Raw genomic sequence first — 19,830 nt, forward strand, 5'->3', positions numbered from 1 at the left:
GTACAATAAAATTCATCCACATTTAAGCAGTACTTTATAAAGAATATACTATATTTGATTAAATGGATTATATTTCAATAGGATTATAATATTATATGAGAAATTAGTTTAGTTATCTGGGATAACTTTCACTGCATTCTTACACAAAATCAAACCTTCGATGAAAGTCTTACCTCTCACACTGTCATTTGTGTTGTTTTATTTTTTATTTTTTTTACATTTGGGCATTTTAATCAATTTATAATAGCTTTGCCCCTCTCAGAAAGTTGTCACGGGTCATCTGAGGTATTTCCAAAGAGCTCTTCCAACATCTGCAATACAGTCTAAAGTCTGAACTTCACAATGCCTCCACATTTACACGGCCAAACTGTATTTGACACAGTCGCCTGGTGTAGTAGCACAGTGTGGGAATGCATATGGATTTTCTATATCTATCTAGCCTGAAAGACCAAAAAAGAAAAGAGAAAAGAGATTTCCTATTACCTGAGTGGGACAAATGCTAAGAGGTTTGAGGGAACTTTAGGATAGAGCAGAAGAATGAAGTGTTCATGCAGGCTAATTTGTGGTGGCTGAAAGCCCAGTACGATGGAGACAGAGCCAGTAATCTAGCAGACTTCCATAACGGACACGCGGAGTATGCTGAAGTCCAATCCCAAAGTACCGTTCCACATCCGATGGACCCACACTCACACAAATACACACTTCCGTTCTGTAGAAAACCACGTCTCAGACTACACACACTGATATCTAAACCCTATAACCTGCCCATTACTTCTTTTTGGTTGCAAACTAGATCTCCATCAAAAACGACAGGGTATTTAGTGGGTGTTTGACTTGTCCGATGTTTCAAATTGGGGTTTGAGTGACCTGAAGATGGCTCTATCCCAAAGCTCACGTAATAAATGAGAAAATACAGATAATACCTTAAAAGACTAGAAAAATAAAGAAAACAAAAACGTACAGTAGAATCCAATATCTACTGTATAACAGCCAAGTTTATGAACTTTCCCTATAGATTTGTGCATTGAGATGTTGTAGATATGATGGCTCTTTTGTAATGTTCCAATAATTGCCATTGCCAAACGTCCTTAACACAGCCTTTCTAATCTGCAATCTACCACATCACAGAAAAATCCTCATTCAATCCATTTGACTAAGCAAATACATTTTAACTGCCATTTTTTTTTTGTCAGAACAACGACAATGTGGGAATTGAATGTCTTTGTGAGTTGTTTCGAGAAGAAGGCATAATTATATTCAGCTGCTGCCAGACGCTCTCTAGCCGCTCTGACCATTTGTTTGATTTTCCCTCACCGCTAACACATGTTGTTCTGTTGCTTTATTTACATGAAGGATCTGCAATTATTCTCAAAACGATGTATCAATGTGCAAACAACGGAAATACATTTATTTACATTTGAAATTGTCAAGTATTTTATGACTTGAAACATTTAATATGGGAGTGAGAGATCAAAAAAAAAAAAAAAAATCTCACATTGTTCAAAATTTTGACAAAATTCATGTGAAATTAAGTTTCCTAACCATTTTACCTCCATAAAGTGACATATTTCAGAGAGAAACAATTTAGGGTGGCCATTTATTTGGATCAAAGTGGACATTACAAGCCAGAATGGAGTCAGGTGTGTGGGTGGGTGTGTGTGTGTGTGTGTAAAATAAATAATATTAATAGATACAACTTCTGATTTTAATAATGTATTAGTAAATATTAAAATGAACATTAACTAACATGAATAAATGCTTTATAAGTATTTTTCATCATTAGTTAATGTTCACTAATGTACTTAGTTAACAAATTGTTATCAAATGGAAACTTATTGTAAAGTGTTACTGGTTATAAAAATAAAAAAAAGAGTTTAATGTTCCATCTAGGGCTGTCAAATCAATTAATTGCATCTAACATAAAAGTTTGTGTTTGTGTGTGTGTGTGTATATATATATATATTTATATATACAGTATATACACACAAATTATATAAACTTTTGTTAGATGCGATTAATCGATTTGACAGCACTAATTCCACCACATCTCCTGTCCTCTTTATCATAGAAAATAGCCAAAAAAGACCCAAATTCTTATCATAATTTCACTATTAAGGTCATTGGTGTAACTTTGTTAATTAAAAAGATTTTCGTAGATTATGTGAAATTTTTGTGGTTTACAAAAGCAGCAAGCAATTTCTACCACACCTCAGTCTAAATCTCCACTCTCTAAAAGTGTGATTGACGGTGTTACTGCTTAGAGAAAAAGTGTGAACCGCTCCACTGACAGTTTTTGCTGTTTTCAGACTCTAGCGCTGTCACAGAGACAGGTGTGGTGTCTCAGGGCACCTGTTTCAGCAATATCTCTCAGGTAGTAGCAATATTTGATCTGTGGTAATACCCCAATATCACTCACAGAACCTGAAATGTCCCATTTCAGTGATTGAAGCGCATGCACCAAACAGCCGGAGAGAAGAGGTTGTGTTCAGCTCTTCAGGTTCTCACACTCTGGGCAACAATACGGTGGAGTATCAGAGAGGAGCAGAAAGACAGACACTCCGCTGCTACGGACCGCTGTCTGCAGACTTCACCATTAAGGTGTGTAATGAAAACCGAACAGTAGAGCTATCTATCTGCAAGTGGTACTAGAAAGCAGCACAAACTCTTAGCTAGAGATATTTGCTCTTTTCAATGGAGAGGTACTTTCTCTTGTGTTGGAGTTTCCAACCTTATTAAGAAATGTACTTGATTCACCCCTTAAGATTTTATAGGTATAGTTTCACTTTTTTTTTTTTTTTTTTTTTTTTATCATCATTTGCTTTCTCCAACCTGCATTATTTATTTTTTTCCATAACATACAAAAGGAGATGTAATGCTGAACATAAGTGGATGGTCTGTTGTATTGCGGTTGTATTCTCGATTATGTTTTTATTTTATTTTATATATAATAATTATAAATATTTTTGTACTGTATATTATTTAATTTATATATATATATATATATATATATATATATACAAATAATAATGATATATAATTATTATTTGCATATTTATTTATATATTGTAATTTAATTTATTTATTACATATCATTCATTATATACCAAACATGTACATATTATCATTTGTACATATAAAATATATAAATGATATACAAATATATAGAATTATTGTATATAACAAACTTGCGTATATATTACATAGTGCTGTCAAATCTATTAATCGTGATTAATTGCATCTTAACAACAACATAAAAGTTATATAACTTTATTCTAACTGTATTTTTATATTTTCAAAAAAAGCATAATTTAGTATGTTTATTAATCACATTATTTCCCTTGTGGGGACCGCTGGCTGGTACACATACACACACACACACACACACACACACACACACACACACACACACACACATCATATTCATCTCACAAACATGAACTATTGTTCCATCATGAACCTTTTGGGTTTTAGTTTTTTTTTTTTAGCAAGGATTCTGAAAGTTTCATGCAAACTCAGTTTGAAGCTTCATTATGAGTTTAAAGCAGCAAAGAGAATCAATGTTTACTCTCCATGTGAAACTGTAAACACGGCACAATATGACTGTAATCATGCTAGACTTTCTCATGTCACGACCTGAAGAGTCATGATTAGTTCTGACACTACAGCTTTACAGTAATTGGACATGACTCATTACTCTAGTTAATTGCAGCAGCATGCAAACAGTATTTAACTAATCATCACAGCTCCGGAAATCAAGACTAGAGGATATTCAGTGGAAGATGATGCATGCTGCATTTCATATGGAAATCAGGAGTTGGACTGTGGCCCCTTGAGGAAATTTCCTGCTTATTATACATGTCAAAATCATTTGGTTTTTCAAAATGAATGGCTTTTATCTCTTTTTGTGAAATGATTATGAATGTGACTATTAAAAGGAAACGGTCGGATCAGGCACATTATAAGTGAATTTCGGTTCTTCTCAGGTAAAATATGCTGGCCCTAAAGACACAGTGATGCAGTTTATGTTCTACCAGCCCATTCGCTACCAGTGGAGAGAAACTGACTTTTTCCCTTGCTCTGTCACCTGTGGAGGGGGTAAGTGCTATAGATTATTCTTCTTAATTAGAGATGGCCATTTGTAATAATTCACAGTGATTTGAATACATCAAAAATACTCATTCAGCACACCTACAGTATGATCATTTTAAATTTGGGATAATTACAGTTCTGTTCGATACTGATGATACTGACTAAAATAAAAAAAAGTTTACTCTTTTTTTTTTTGTCTAAATTAAAAAAATTAATCTGATTTAGGCATCAGAAACTTATAATGTACAATATGAACATGGATATTTTTTGCTAAAGAATACATTTAACTTAATGGAGTAAATTAATGGTTAGTGTTTTTAAAACTTTAAGTGAGCATTAAATGAAACCAAATGAATAATCTTAATATAAAAATAGGGGAAATTATCTGCACAACTAAACATCCAATATCTGTTGAAATATATCCAATATCAACCAATATCGAAACCGATAAATGAAAAATCTCTAATATTGGCAGATAATTGTGTTGGTATCTATATATCATGCATTAAAGTGCCCCATTATGCTATTTTAAAGGTTTCTAATTTAGTTTTGGAGGTCTCGTACAATAGGTTTACATGGATCCAAGGTCAAAAAACACTTTCTTTTTCTCATAAGATACATTGCATATCACCTAATTTCTCACAAAGTCTGAAAACAGTTAGTTTGAAGATTCAGTCTCTCTAAACTCCTCCTTTCCGTGAGCCTACTAAGCTCTGATTGGTCAGATGGCCCAGTCTTTTGTGATTGGTCTACCGCTTACAGCGCGTGTAGGAAATGAAATGCCTGCTATCTGAATTTCAGCTCCGGAGGCTTCTTCAGCACTTAATACACAGTGATACGAACAGTAATGATGGCGTCGGTTTTTCCATATCAATTCCAGCGTGAGTTCTCTTCTCTGTGAAGTGCATGCAAAGTGGATTCGCAGCGCTAAAACAGTCTCTTAAAAAAAGAGTCTTCTAAAAGAGTCTTCACGACATGTTGACAACATGAACTAAACTCTTCCATGTCTCAGCTACAACTACAATGTTTGAGTGCTGAACAAAGTTGATGTCGTTTGCGGGCAGCCAATGAAGACCATAGGCTGGCATTATGCAAATTTGTTATAATGCTATACTGTAGGTCTGTAACAGGAAGTGAGACTGGAATTACTGACGACTCATTTCAGCAGGTCAGAATCGATTCTTTTTATAAAAAATTTTTGAGACAGTAACTTTATTTGTCTTGCACTTTGATCTTTAAAACTTTGACATTTTACAATCACAAACACCTATATTAAAAACTACATGAAAGGTAATATTAAAAAAAATAATAATAAGGGAACTTTAATATATGATATATTAAATATATATATAATAATATATAATGATTTCTGAAGGAATATATGATACCGAAGATTGGAGTAATGATTGCTGAAAATTCAGCATTACCATCATAGGAATAAATACATTTTAAAATATATATTCAAATAGAAAACAATTATTTTAAATTGTAATAATATTTTACAATATTACTGTTTTTGCTGTATTTTTAACAAATTAATTCAGTCTTGGTAAGTATAAGATTTTTTTTTTTTTTTTTTTACGCGTCATTTTTCCAAACTTTTGACCGGTAGTGTATACATGCATTACCATGCATACTTACGAGGTTATATAGGTACTTATCTTACGAGGGTAAGATATTAATCTATACATCAGTTACATTGTACAAATTGTGTCATGTTATGTTTAAATAAGTTTCATAAGAAATGTTAATGCAGGGTCCAAAGATGAGACGGCAGTTTTTAAAGTTGAGACACTCACACACAGATATATAAATGCATATTTTAAAAACCTTTTTGTATAAAATGTATATTTATTTGCCACAGTTATGTTAACAGCAATAATAAGACATTTCTGTCGTAAGAACAGCTATTCAGCTGATGGAAACCGCGCTGCGTTATCATGGGAACATCCCAGGTGAAAATAATGAGGAAATTACGTTATCTTTCATTGCTCCCTTCATCAAGTGCGTTCCAAACGGCTACATAATGGCACACAAGTGCCCTGCTCCCTCCAAAGTCCCCACTTCTAGGGCTCTGGCCTTCAAAGGGAGTAGGGCATAGGGATGCTCACGAGCAATAAGCACGTCCCAGCTGGGTTCGTCACTTATTGGGGTCCCCCGGAAACATTTCCGTTGTGGTCTGTGCTATTTGCAGCGCGTTTCTGTATTTGGTTGTGTTGTGAGTATTTGGAGATCACATGTGTTGTGAAACTGATGATGTTTTCTTAATTTGCAGGTGTTTTTTCTATTTGCATTTGTTTTCTTCAGTTGCAGCGCGTTGAGCTCTCTCGGCCACCGCACATACTACTTAAAATGTTGTCTATACTATGCTATTGTCATAAAACCATAGCTAATGTTGCTTTGTCTCGACTCTGAAGGTTATCAGCTCAATTCGGCTGATTGCATGGACATTCGTTACGACAAATCGGTTGCAGAGCACCTGTGCCACAGCTTCCCAGAGAACACCAAACCTACACCCAAACTCAAGGAGTGCAACATGGATCCCTGCCTCGAAAGGCTGGTTCTGTCTTATCGATCTTTGCAACACACTCTCCAATGAGTGAAGGATGCATTAGACTTCCTGTGCATGAGCTCATATAGTGTGGATAATGACTGTGTGACCAAGGGCTAATGGTGTGTGTTTTTCTGCAGTGATGGCTTCAAGGAAGTGATGCCCTATGACCATTTCCAGCCTCTACCGCGGTATGAAGTTATTTACTGTGTACAGCACGTATATCACAGCACACTTTCTGCTCACATTAGGATAGATATACAAAGGATATCTTTGTGTTTTTTTGGATACTACAGACACACTACTATTTAGAGGTTGTTGTTTTTTCGAGTTAGTAATAATTTTTTGAGAAATTTACATTTTATTCAGCAAGGACACATTCAATTGTTCAAAAGTGACAGTAAAGACATTTGGGATGTTACGAAAGATTTCTATTTTAAATACATTTTCTATTTATCAAAGAATCCTAAAAAAACACATCACGGTTTCCACAATAATATGAAGTGTTTTCAACATTGATAATAAATGTTTCTTGAGCAGCAAATCATCATATTAGAATGATTTCTGAAGGATCATGTGACAATGAAGACTGGTGTAATGATGCTGAAAAAACATGGAATAAATAACATTTTATTTTATTTAAAATTTTAATAATATTTCACAATATTGCTGTTTTACTCTATTTTTGATCACATTGTTGACACTTTGTCTCCAAAAGTTATCACATTTCATAACATAAAGTTACTGCTCATCTACTAAGTTAGTACTTATACACTAATACGAACAGATATTATTGTATAACACTGATGCAGGTGGGAGCAGAACCCGTGGACGTCGTGTTCAGTGTCGTGTGGAGGGGGCTCTCAGGAGAGAAGCGTGGTGTGTGTAGAGGAGGACTTTAACGGTCAGATTGTGCAGGTAGAGGAGTGGAAGTGCACACACTCCCCAAGACCATTCAGCGAACAGAGCTGCAACACGTTTGAGTGTCCACAGTGGATGGCCATGGAGTGGTCTCAGGTAAGTGACCTTTTATTGACCTCTTCTTCCATTTCTGATCACCACTGACCATCTTTAGATCTGTTCTTCAGCCTAGTGAGATGTTTCTGTGTCCTAACTCAAAGGAAACCACATACTGTAAGTGACTATAATGCTTTTTACATTTACAACTTTGTTTAGTGTATAAGGTTGCTGTTTGAGCATGAAAAAGGTCTGTAAATGTACAAAGCACAAAGTCACTCCAAAGGGAGTTATTCTCTATATCAGTAAGCACTGTTTCTGAACTCCTTGAAATGCCTCCATTGTAGTCTTGAGTATTCTTCCAGGAACAAACACATCACAATATTCCTTATTTAAATAATTCCCGCACAAGGCATACGCAAAAAAACAGCTTTGCCCTGCTGCTGATCAAGCAGTAAAAATGTCCATTCCTGCACCCAAAACAAGGCATCTGTGGATGAGAGTCCGAAACAAGGACTGGTGGGACGTCCTGCTTCACTTCACAGACGATGAGTGGAAGGAGAATATTAGAAGGACATGACAGTCATTTATAACACTATATTCAACAACAACAGCTAGTTCCTCTCGTCATACGTCATTTCTACATCATTGCACATGTGCAGTACTTTCCAGTATCCGATCAAGTGTTTACATGTCCTTTCGATCAGATTAGATAAGGTTTAAACAACCCCTAACAATCCGAATTAAATTTTAATCAGATTTGGCCAATTCGTTACGATTTCTTATTCTGACTATGCTAGTAGTCCGATTACAGTCGGATTACCAACCAGTCAACCAGTGAAGATTGTCAACCAGTCTGTGCATATATAGGCGTAAAACCACCAACACGATATTATCCAGCGTTTCAGTTTCATTGTCCAAGCCCTGTATTTGTATGTGCTTCTCACTTCACTCCTGGTGTAAATGGACTGATTCAGTTCAATTTTATTTGTATAGTGCTTTCACAGTACGTATTATATGTAATATGATCACATATCAGCATGTCTGGACTGCCCAATGTTTGTGTTTTTGTATTTGTACTATCCAGTGCACGGTTACCTGTGGCCCAGGTCTACGGTACAGGGTTGTGCTGTGTGTGGATCACAGTGGGCAACATGCTGGCGGCTGCAATCCGCACCTCAAACCCCATATCAAAGAGGACTGCCTGGTCCCCGTCGCCTGCCACAAACCACGAGGTAGAAACAACAAAAAATCTGATTATTAAAACAGATCTTTTAAAGAGACTTGAGTGAGATACTATTGGCTACATAGGCAGCTGCCTTCTAAGTCAGCATCCTAACAGAAGTAGCTTATACAGATTTGAAACATTCTACATAGGCAGGAACTGCACATGATGCTCATGTGAGATTAAATGATTCCAACTACGTTTGATGTTAGCATGTTGCTAAGATAACAACATAATGCTCTAATACGTCAGTTGCTGCTCTGACCATATATTTCTTCTTGGTTTTTAGCGTAGGGGTTTTTAGCTTATATTAAAGATGTTTTGAAATAATAATGAACAGTTATTTTGTGACCCCATTAGAACTGTGCTGTTGAGAACCACAGCTCTAATAAGCATTGAAAATACACAGCACACACAAATACTGGGTGAATTTTTAAATGGATTGATCATTTCTGAACACTTTTCAGTATTAAATGAAATTGTATTAGTATTTCTTTCACCGTTTTCACTGATCTTGTCACAATGCATTTTTGTGAAGTATACATGTACATTCAATGCTGCAAGTGCGCCCACCCCAGTATTGTGATTTATTGTAGCTGGTTAGTTTCTTTAGTTTCAGGCTTTGAACTTTTTACTGAAGAATGTTCTGCCTTCAGAAAGAATAAATGGTTATTAAATCTGGAGCCAAGGCCACTGATAAAGTGAGCAGTCACTGTTAAGTGCCATTCATCTACTAATGAAAACTAACATTAAAACATTGATACGATTAAAATACTTGTTTAGAACTTATTTGCTTCAGATAAGCATTTCAATTAGAAGTCTGTTCCAAAACTTAATGGTAAAATTATGCTGCTCTCTTAGAAAACCCCATTTTGCACCATTGCATCTGTCTATCACAGAGAATGTAGTGAGAATGTGCCCTGAAAAGATGATTGACTGCAGGAAAGAAATGTTTATCATCAATATCATTTGTATATGATTAAGGTACAGAATTGCCGTCTGTCTAGAGTCTTCCAAAATGCTCACTTATGAGGTTGCTGCCTATGTAGGCAGTTGGCAGTGAGGAAGCTCACCAGACTCGGAACACAGCCAAAGTGTTCTCCATTAGGGAACAGTCAGTGTCTGCAGCTGTCAGAGAGGAGAGTGGAGTGTGCCACAGACAGACGGTCATGAAGTAATGTGTGATCTGAATATGAAATTCTCCATAAGTGCAGACAGACACTCTGAGCTCATCAAGGGTCAGTCACGGTGTGTTTTAGAGCTGTTTCTCGCTGTGGAGTTAATTCATTTCTAATACTTGTCCTTGTCTGTCACTTTATTTTCCTGTCAGATCTCTATCGCTTTTTTTATTTGAGTATTTTTCTCTGTCTTTCCTGTAGGAAAAAAGCATGAGAAGTGAAATCTGTTTTGATAGCTCATTATGATCTCAGTTGTTTCTCTTAAGAAACAATGGTTCAGTGGGTTTCTGTATAGAATCCTAGGGTTCTTGACTTCTTTGTGCCACAAAAGGTTATATATAAGAAGAAATGTCTTAAATGATTGCATACTATTTTAATCTTTAGCAGTTTTTTCTAGTGATAAAGTATTTTTACGAGCTGTTTAATTCACAAAATTGTATTAAATGAGATGATCCCATGATGGGAACCTCTAAAAGGTTCGATATATGAAGTGCCTGACAAAACCCTTCAAGATTTCTTGTTTTAAATTTTTTTTGTTCTTAAATATTCACACAAATAATACAAACACATTCATAGCTATAATCCATTCAGTAGTAATAGTAAAAACAATCAGAATTTGTGTCACTTTGCACAAAACACAAAATGCATGTTCAAAACAAAAAAATTACATTAACATTATTATTATTATTTTTTTCCTAAGCAACTGAGAACTCCATGCTACTTCTGCTCAATAACATTTCCATCTTTGTCTCTCCATGTGACCATGTCTTTTCTCACTTAAATGTTACGTCTTTATGGCAAGACACACTTTTCATAAAGTCTTGTGTAATTAGTTCAAGTGATTTGTCTGAGTACATGAATAAAATGTACTTCTTTTTCATTCCAAGTCATGCCAAACATAGTCCCGTCTGCTCATGAATCAAACTCCCTTAGCCGAGACGGAAGACATTTGAGTTCAGGCACGATTTTGCCACATAACAGGAGGTGTTTGTCATCTCGACGTCTAACACTTTCCTCCTCACACGTGTTTTACATTTACAAGCTTTGCTTAAATCCTCCAAATTTTCATTGAAGGAATAATTCACCCCAAAAAATAGTTCACCATCATGTCGTTTTAAATCTAAAGAGCAGTTTGAAGATTATTCAGAATTTTCCCTTTTGTGTTCCACTGAACTAATGATATGGTACAGGTCGGGAGTGACATGAGAGTAAGTAGTGTTTTCTTTTTTTAATGAAATACACTACTGGTCAAAAGTTTGGAGCCAGTACGTTTTTTTTTTATTAAATTTTTTTTTATTCAACAAGGACGCATCTAATTGATCAAAAGTGACAGTAAATATATTGATAATGTTACAAAAGATTTCTATTTCAAATAAATGCTGTTCTTTTTAACTTTGTTCATTAAATAATCCCGAAAAATAAACATATCACGGTTTCCACAAAACATGAAGCAGCACAACTGTTTTCAACATTGATAATAATAATCAATGTTTCTTGAGCACTAAATCAGCATATTCAAATGATTTCTGAAGGATCATATGACACTGAAGACTGCTGAAAATGTAGCTTTGGCATCACAGGAATACATTACATTTTAAAATATTTTTAAAATAGAAAACCATTTTTTTTTTTAAAATGTAATGCTATTTCACAGTGTTATCATTTTACTGCATTTCTGATTAAATAAATGTAGCCTTGGTGAGCAGAAGCGACTTCTTTCAAAAACACATCGTACCAACCCCAAACCTTTAAACGATAGTGTGTTCCTTTAAATGTAATATCAGCTATGCAACAATGCCAAATTTCAAGAAACCTTAATCACAAACATCTGTATGCTTTTTTTCCCCACCAATAATTCTCTTCATATCAATCAATTCCACACTTAACTCAAGCCTGACATGCTTGTAAAAAGTCAGTGGGTTGAAATGACAGAGGCTCCATTGCCTGCTATTTCACCTAGACCTTCCCGCACGCCAGTTGTGAGGATGTCTGCCATCAGAGAAACCCAGAAACCCCAAATCAAGAGCCAAACCCTGAGCCCTCGGCATGTTCTACTGCGAGACTTTACTGCTGAGCCACATTCACCAGCAGCTGTGATAATCCAGTTCCAGATCAATAAATGGTTGCTTGCATAAATATTTGGTTGTCACATGGAGATTTACGTCTAGCTTTATTAGCAGTGTTTGGGTTGGGGGGCTGGGGAGAAGCAGCCGGGTTCAAACTGGCTCTCTAACCTTCGGTAAGACACATGACCCAGTGATGGTCCTACAGATGTTCATAGGAGGAAGGGTTTCTGGTGAAATTTGAGTGTCCCTCAGCACTGATCTTGCACTGACTTGGCTTACTTTATCTTTTTTTTCATCTTTTATCTGACACTTTCATCCAAAACAGTTTACAGAACACTTAATACTGGGACAATCCTCCTCGGAGTAACCTGAGGTTGTGCATCTTGCTCAGGAGTATATGATAGTTTGTGGATCACCACTTGCAGGGTTTGAACCATCAACCTTTTGGTTACCAGCCCAGATCTTTGATGTTTATTCCACACCACCCTCAACTAATCGCCTCTGATTAGTAGCCAAGTACCGCTTTTTACAGTTATGAGCCTCAAAAATGTAAATTCAATGTTTGGCTAGTGTCATATTCCCTATGAAAAAGAGCAGCTTATGTAGTGTAATGGATGCTGGTGTGCTAGTGTTCCCATCAGACTTTTTAACTAGCTTAACCAGTATGTTTTGCTGGTAACAAACATAAACCAGCTCAGACCAGTATGGACATTCATAATGTTATAAACTGATTATCTTATAAAGGTTATCTTTTGCATTTTTGCTAAGACCAGACTTGGTAATTTCCATGTTTGTCAACAGATTACGGTTACACATAGTCTAAATGCTCTTTTTTATTTTTTTGACAGAAACATTGATTCATATTTGTGTGTTTGTGTGTGTATTTGTGGCTTTCCCAGAGAACCAACCTGTTGAAGCGAAGCTGCCCTGGTTGAAACAGGCTCAAGAGCTGGAAGAAACCAAAGTAGCTTTGGAAGACCCAACGTGAGTTATTTTTATGATGTTATATAGTGTACATTAAATGGTCACTAACACTCTATTGCTTCCTTTCTGTAGGACTTGAGGATTCACAATATATTTGCACAGGTTTGACAATATCAAAATAAGCAGCTTGCACTTTTCTTAATGTTTCTGTAAGAATCTTTCAATTATTTCACTTCAATGAAAGGTTAGATTTTTTGCAAATTTTTTGAGTGAAAGATCAAAAGGATAAATAATGCAGATTTATTTTTTACAGCCATCTTTGAACACATTTAACATGGGTGCCAATAATTCTGACCACAACTGTATATGAAGAGTTCAGATGCAAAAGCCTCTAAGTGCTATCTGAAATTTTCTTCTAGAATGATCATTTTTATCAAGCTCGTATATTTAAGTTCAATAATTTCACTTAAATGGCAATGAAAATGACCTATTAGTTGTCATTTAAGTGAAATTACTGAACTTAAATATACAAGCTTGATAAAAATGATCATTCTAGAAGAAAATTTCAGATGGCACTTAGAGGCTTTTGCATCTGAACTCTTCATATATAGTATACTAGTGTACTTTTAGTCCAGTTTAACACATTTTACCTTGTTTAAATCCATTCTTCATAATTCTGCAGATTTTTCCAGAGAATCAGTACAGAAAATGCGGAAAAAGCCTGCAGATTCCGTCTGGGCCTAGCTACAAGTGTCTGAATAAACATATAAATCAGTCTTTTCTCTTTTATAACCAATAATCCACTGAACCATAAATCCTCAGGTATCCCAAGACAGTCTCACCACATGCTGTGCATTACAACTCAATACAGTCATGTATTTAACTTTGATTTTATATTATTATTTTTTTACATTTTATATTACTCTGAAGTATTCTCGACCTGCAGAGATGAATCTTTTCACCTGTTGCTCAGGATTTCTGGTGACCTCACGCTGTCAGTAAAAATGCATTTTACCAAGCTCAATTCAACCAGAACTGGACAAGAAGCAGGCTTCATTAGCTGGTTTTTCATCCGAATAAAACGGCCACTGAAACCCGAGTTGAGGGTGTCTGCGTTCTGACCTCTATGTGTCCAGTTTCCTTTCATTACTTAAACAAGGCCCCACGGGCCACTCTCGCCTCCTGTTGTGGTATTATTAGAGTTTTCCCCCCTCTCCATCTCCGAAATCATACCCCTGTTAATAGTTGGCAGGGGAGCTTGATGGACCCCCCCAATACCCCCACTGAAAGCCGCAAACTGTGGGCTGCCAGCATCCAGACAGCCACTGCTCTCTGCGGTCTACCAAAGGCATTTATCACAGAGACTCATAAAACAAGAAGAATGAGGGGTGAAAGTGTTTAAAGGTTTGCAGAAGAGCCATTGACAAACGCTTCAGTTCATATGCATGCGGGGGGTGGGGGGGGGATCTACCGTTTGTCTGCAAACCCTTCTTGAATTACTCCCTTTAGAGGAGTATATCGCTCAGTGATAGCAGCACTTCTTTTGCGTTCTGCTCCATCACTCGTGTAACTAAATTTAGGGTGATCTAAGGTGGCATGCACCAGGGTTCAGTACTCGTCCCTATCTTAAAGTGATCCCAGTCCACTTTGCTGTGGAATTCACGGCTGGGCGCTTGCCTCTGTGATTTAGGTGGTTGGATTTTATGGGTTGGATGTAGTTGAAGAGTCTCACGCCACATCTTATCCCTGCTTAGATAAAAGTGGAAGAGACCCACTGAGGAAGGACTGTTGTCTTCCTGAACTCTAATCTTGAGATTAGAACCCTCCTGAGTGCTATTCACTGATATACACGCTCTCAGAGACACACCCACATATGATCACATACTTCTTCCTAGGGAAAGAGGCCCATGACAAACTGTAATCACATGAATGGCTTGTAACTACTAAAGCTATCTAACTACTATCATGGTGGAGCAACATTGTAAGGGAATATTGCTGAGTATCTTAGTAAAAATGTTGACATGCTAGCTACCTGAATAATACCTAATTAACATGAATAAGAATGCAAGAACTTTATTAAGAATTTAATATTTAATAATTAAACTATATGTGTTTATTTATTTAATTTTAATTCTTAATTAAACTACATTATTTATATTTATTTATTATAGTTATTCAATTTGAGTTTACATACTTTTTTAAATATCTGAAATAAATAGTAATTTAAAGAGATTGAGTAAATCCAACATAATATGAATAAGTTTATTCCCAGCATGCACTGGGACATAAATAATCAATATGGTGTTGTTGATTTTGTTGTGCAATAACCTAATATATTGTGATATCAGGATAAGGTTGTTCCTTCAGTTAAAATGATCAGTTTGTTGATAGTTACCCTTGTTGTGTTTCATGTACCAAGCATTGAGGTTTAAACAAAACTAACTTCCAGTTATTTAAAATGTAGTGTTTTCATTTTAAATGATTCACCTTGACTCATTCTAATTTATAACCGTTGTTTTTAATTACAGTGTATCACGCAAGTTTGATATAATGCGGCGTTTCATTCAAAATGTGTCTTAACACTATTCATAAAGTAACATGAGAATGTGTTGCGTTTTCAGCATTGCCGCAAAGGAAGTTATGGCAGACATTTTAAAAGCACTAACAAAAATGTACCAAATGTGCTGTATACACTTGTACAGTACAACGCTCATCACCCTGAAAAAACACAAGCCTGTTTTCTCAATCACATGAGGTGTTCTGACATCATAATATTCCCTGAATGACACCCCTACATTAGTCCAAACATGACATGTTAGGGCTTATGTGGAATTACAGATCTCATAAACTTTAATTCCTTAAGCCTGGAAAGTGTTTAGACAGTGGGCGGCATGAGGTGTGCATTGACACCCACTCCAGGCGAACACATTTCCACAATACTTAAATACTTTTACAGATACGTGCTGCACATTTGTCTTTTAGCTGCATTTAATGACAGCAGGAAGAAGTGTACACAAGGTACGAAAGCTGTCTGTGCAGCAAGTTCATCGTAGTCCTCGGGTTTAATGCAGTGGTGGTAAAAAACATGTTATACTTGTATTCCTAAATCCAATTACACACAAATCACGCGAGCTATGAATTTCAACAATATTTTCCAAAAGGGTAATTTTCCACTCGCCAGAAATATGGAAAAATCATTCTGTGGTTCATTAGGAGACCCTGCCACATCTATTTTTATGATCACGTTTATTTTAAGTGTGGTCGACTCTTAAATATCAAAGTCTTTTGGTCCATGTTAACGTTATATTTATCAATATAACTTGGTATTATTTTGAAATCAATTTTGTTTTCATTGTTATTATAGCTATTATAGTACTTGGGTTTATTGTTATAGAAAGGATTAGAGACAGTGTTTCAAGTTTAACGGTCTTTATTTTTCCAACAAAGCAATCTGATATAATAAGTGAAACACAGCTATCTTAAATTATGGCAAGCAAAAAAAAAAAGAATATATGTATATATATATATATATATATATATATATATATATATATATACATATATATACATATACATATATACATTTTTTGCCGTAATTTAAGATAGTACTATATATTAGATTAGATAATATTATCTTTATTGTCATTATAAACATGTATAACGAAATTAGGAAGTACTTCCCTTAGTGCCGGATTATACAACAACAACACAAACAATGTTACATACAATACAAATATTAAACATATAAAACAAAAATAATCAATTTGTAATCAGTTTTAAATATTGCACTAATAAGAAGTATATTGCACTAAAACTGTGAATTGCAAAATGAAGAATGAAAAAAAGAAAAATAGCACCCTGAGACTTTACACGTATATGTATATGTATATGTGTATGTATGTAGCAGAGAGGGATCAGTGCATATTAGAGTGCATATCATTTATTATACTGTTGTCAGAAACATGTTATTGCATTAAACATAACATTGACCAACAGTTTTGGAGATTTTAGTCTTTGACTGACTTGTCATAGAAGGGTTTGATTTGATTCAGCCTAATTCGCCAAATTTGTTTGACTGATTACTGAAAAGGTCTTGCTTTTTTTTCTTGCTTTTTTTTGCAGTTAGTGAGGACAACACTATAGCATAACAACATCTCCTTTTAAATCCCTTAATATTTGTGCTTGTAAACTGGTTGTGAAAATTGCATATCTTTAAAACAGAATCATAATGTGTTGTGTGTGTGTGTGTGTGTGCAGGTTCATCCCGGGTCCGTGGTCGGACTGCAGTGTGTCTTGTGGTCCGGGAGTTCAAAGGCGTCAGGTGAAATGTAAAGTATTGCTGTCTTTCACTCAAGCTGAAGTCGAACTACCTGATGAAGAGTGTGACGAGGACAAGCCTCCCTTACAAAGGACCTGTGATTCAGGCTCCTGTTTAGCATCTCCAGACTCATGGCTACCCCTGAAACCCCAGCAGATCCCTGATCAGCAGGACTACGCTTGGGAATACATGGGCTTCACTCCCTGCTCTGAATCATGTGCTGTTGGTAAGTCTCCATGAATCCCATTAGAGAAAATGACCTCTCTAATGTGTTTACTGCCCAAATAGCTTTTATGCACATAACAATTTCTTACTTCTAAAGAACTAATTTAGATTTTTACATGTCCAGCTTTCCAGATGTAATCTAAAATTATGAGAGCAGATAGTGATCAGCCTGGACAAAAAAAAAAAAAAAAAATAGAGATTTGAAATACTCCCCTGCCAAAACCCTTGTTCCTCACAGTGTTGTTTTGCAGGCAAACAGATGGCTGTTGTCAGGTGTGTGAGCACCTTGAAAAAGGACATTGTCGAGGACACACTATGCAATGGCTCCAAAGTTCTGCCTTCCTTGCTTCGCATCTGTAACCCTCAACCATGTCCACCGAGGTACGGTCCAAAAGAAATCACTATGGAAAAATGTATTTGTTGCAAATTCTGATCTGTAGATGATCTTTACTTCAGTTAAGTCTGTGGCATTTTAAATACATATTTTAAATCTCTTCACAAGACTGCCAGACATAAGTCTCATAAAAAAAGTAAGCGCACAACCCTCTTTAACAATAAGTATGCACAATAATAATAGTCATGCTTGCCTTAGCAAACGGCACTAATTTATTCTTTCAACTCCAAATGTGTTTGTCAAGGAAAGATGTTGCGTGCAAAAGCAAGTGTGGAATAAAAAAATCTTATGATTCATCCAGCTCCTTAACAAGGAGCTAAAATTGAACCTGCTGGCCTAGATTATGTTCAAAGACCAAATTCAGATCGAATCTTAGTAGGTTGTCAGGCCACTCTGAAAATAAGGACATGTGATGAAAATAATGTGATTTCCTGTTAACTGACCATTTGCCAAAAAAAAAAAAAAAAAACAGGACAGCTGGGTTTTTAGAGCAGTGCATTATGGAATAAATGACTTTACTGGATCTTTCATTTGGGTTTTTATGTACTGCGGCTCAGAATATTTCAATAGTTAATATAATGGACAAAAGCTTGATTGTTATCTCAGATTATATGGGCTGTATTGTTAAAATTTGAAATGCCTATAGCGTTTAAGACATATGATCGCCTTCATATGGATCTTTCCGATCTTGATTGTGATGGAATGCCAGGGATCGTAAAGTTCAAAGACCATAGCAATGTAACTTCATGTTTTGCATTACCATACACATTCCATACTATAATATTTTGCCAAATCATAAACATATTGCTTTTGATTGTGGTAAGGAATATTTTTGGCTTTTTTGTATTAAATGAAACATGGAATGAAAATGCAGCCTATTTACTTTTCTTTATACATATTGCTTGATCTAATTATGCAAAATTAAGTTTTTTTCTTTAAACTTGCCCTCGTCCTTCCTTTTCAGCTGACTGAAACCAATTAAAACCAATGAAAATGACAGAAGCACATAACAAAAGCACTAAAATTAAATGATAACTGATAAATTCTAAAGTAGTATGTAAATGAAACTAGAATAACACTGGTTATTAACCAGTTGGCATTGCTTTAGGCATTGCTTAGGCTACTGTTATAGGTAGTGGAGCCAGACCTTTTCGGAGTTGTGAGATCCAGTCCATCACCCGGCGCTTAGTGCTTATTAATGCTATCAATGGCTCTGATGTCTCTGTAGTGGTTAAACACGAGATATAACTTGTATTGTGTATATCTAATGGGCCGTCTTTGGTCTCATGAATCTATTAATTGTTCCAAGGTTTTGGCTGTGGGCTGAAGTTTCATAACTTTATATATTTATTTAACTTTATACCGTTGCACTAGAGCGCTGACTTTGTAGGTTTGACTAAATTGTTTGATTGACTTTAATTCCTATTGTATAGATTCTTATACTTTATACTAATACTTAGGTATTACTTGGGTATAATGGTATTATACTAATACCATTTATAATGGCTATTATTGATCATTAATGAAGATAAGATAAGATAAGATAAGGTGAAGATAATCAGAGTATATATGCACATATTGCCTGAACCACATGCTAATAGGTTTCATACTTATGAAATGAAAACAAAAAGAGGCAGGTGGGTGTTTTATAAAATATTTCATTTTATTGTAAATATAAATAGGCCTACAGATAACCAGAGTAGCCAGCGCGAGCCAAGTGACGTTATAAAAAATGCTGCACCATTTGCAGAATTACCGGACTTGCGTTCTCCCATCCTCTGGAGTTTGTGCTCCTGAGTTGAACTTGTCAAGTCCGAACTACCAAGGACGCAAGTCCGAACTTTGCCTACTTGGTATTGAGAAATGCCTTTACATTTAGTTCTGACTGCATTGTAGAATCAAC

The 19,830-nt window shown here is 35.6% G+C and overlaps 1 protein-coding gene across 1 annotated transcript in view; it reads left to right on the top strand.

Moving 5' to 3' along the window:
- adamtsl3 (ADAMTS-like 3) overlaps positions 1–19,830 on the top strand; it is a 164,066-nt gene that overhangs the window by 108,608 nt on the left and 35,628 nt on the right. Inside the window, exons 9-17 of the mRNA XM_084405736.1 lie at positions 2,441–2,598; positions 3,984–4,095; positions 6,507–6,645; positions 6,781–6,831; positions 7,453–7,657; positions 8,685–8,832; positions 12,966–13,050; positions 17,248–17,534; positions 17,785–17,914. Coding sequence (XP_084261862.1) covers positions 2,441–2,598; positions 3,984–4,095; positions 6,507–6,645; positions 6,781–6,831; positions 7,453–7,657; positions 8,685–8,832; positions 12,966–13,050; positions 17,248–17,534; positions 17,785–17,914 — 1,315 coding nt within the window. The remainder of the gene's footprint in view (positions 1–2,440; positions 2,599–3,983; positions 4,096–6,506; positions 6,646–6,780; positions 6,832–7,452; positions 7,658–8,684; positions 8,833–12,965; positions 13,051–17,247; positions 17,535–17,784; positions 17,915–19,830) is intronic.

Source organism: Rutilus rutilus, assembly GCF_951802725.1.
Source record: "Rutilus rutilus genome assembly, chromosome: 3".
In the NCBI taxonomy this organism is placed as follows: Eukaryota; Metazoa; Chordata; class Actinopteri; order Cypriniformes; family Leuciscidae; genus Rutilus; species Rutilus rutilus.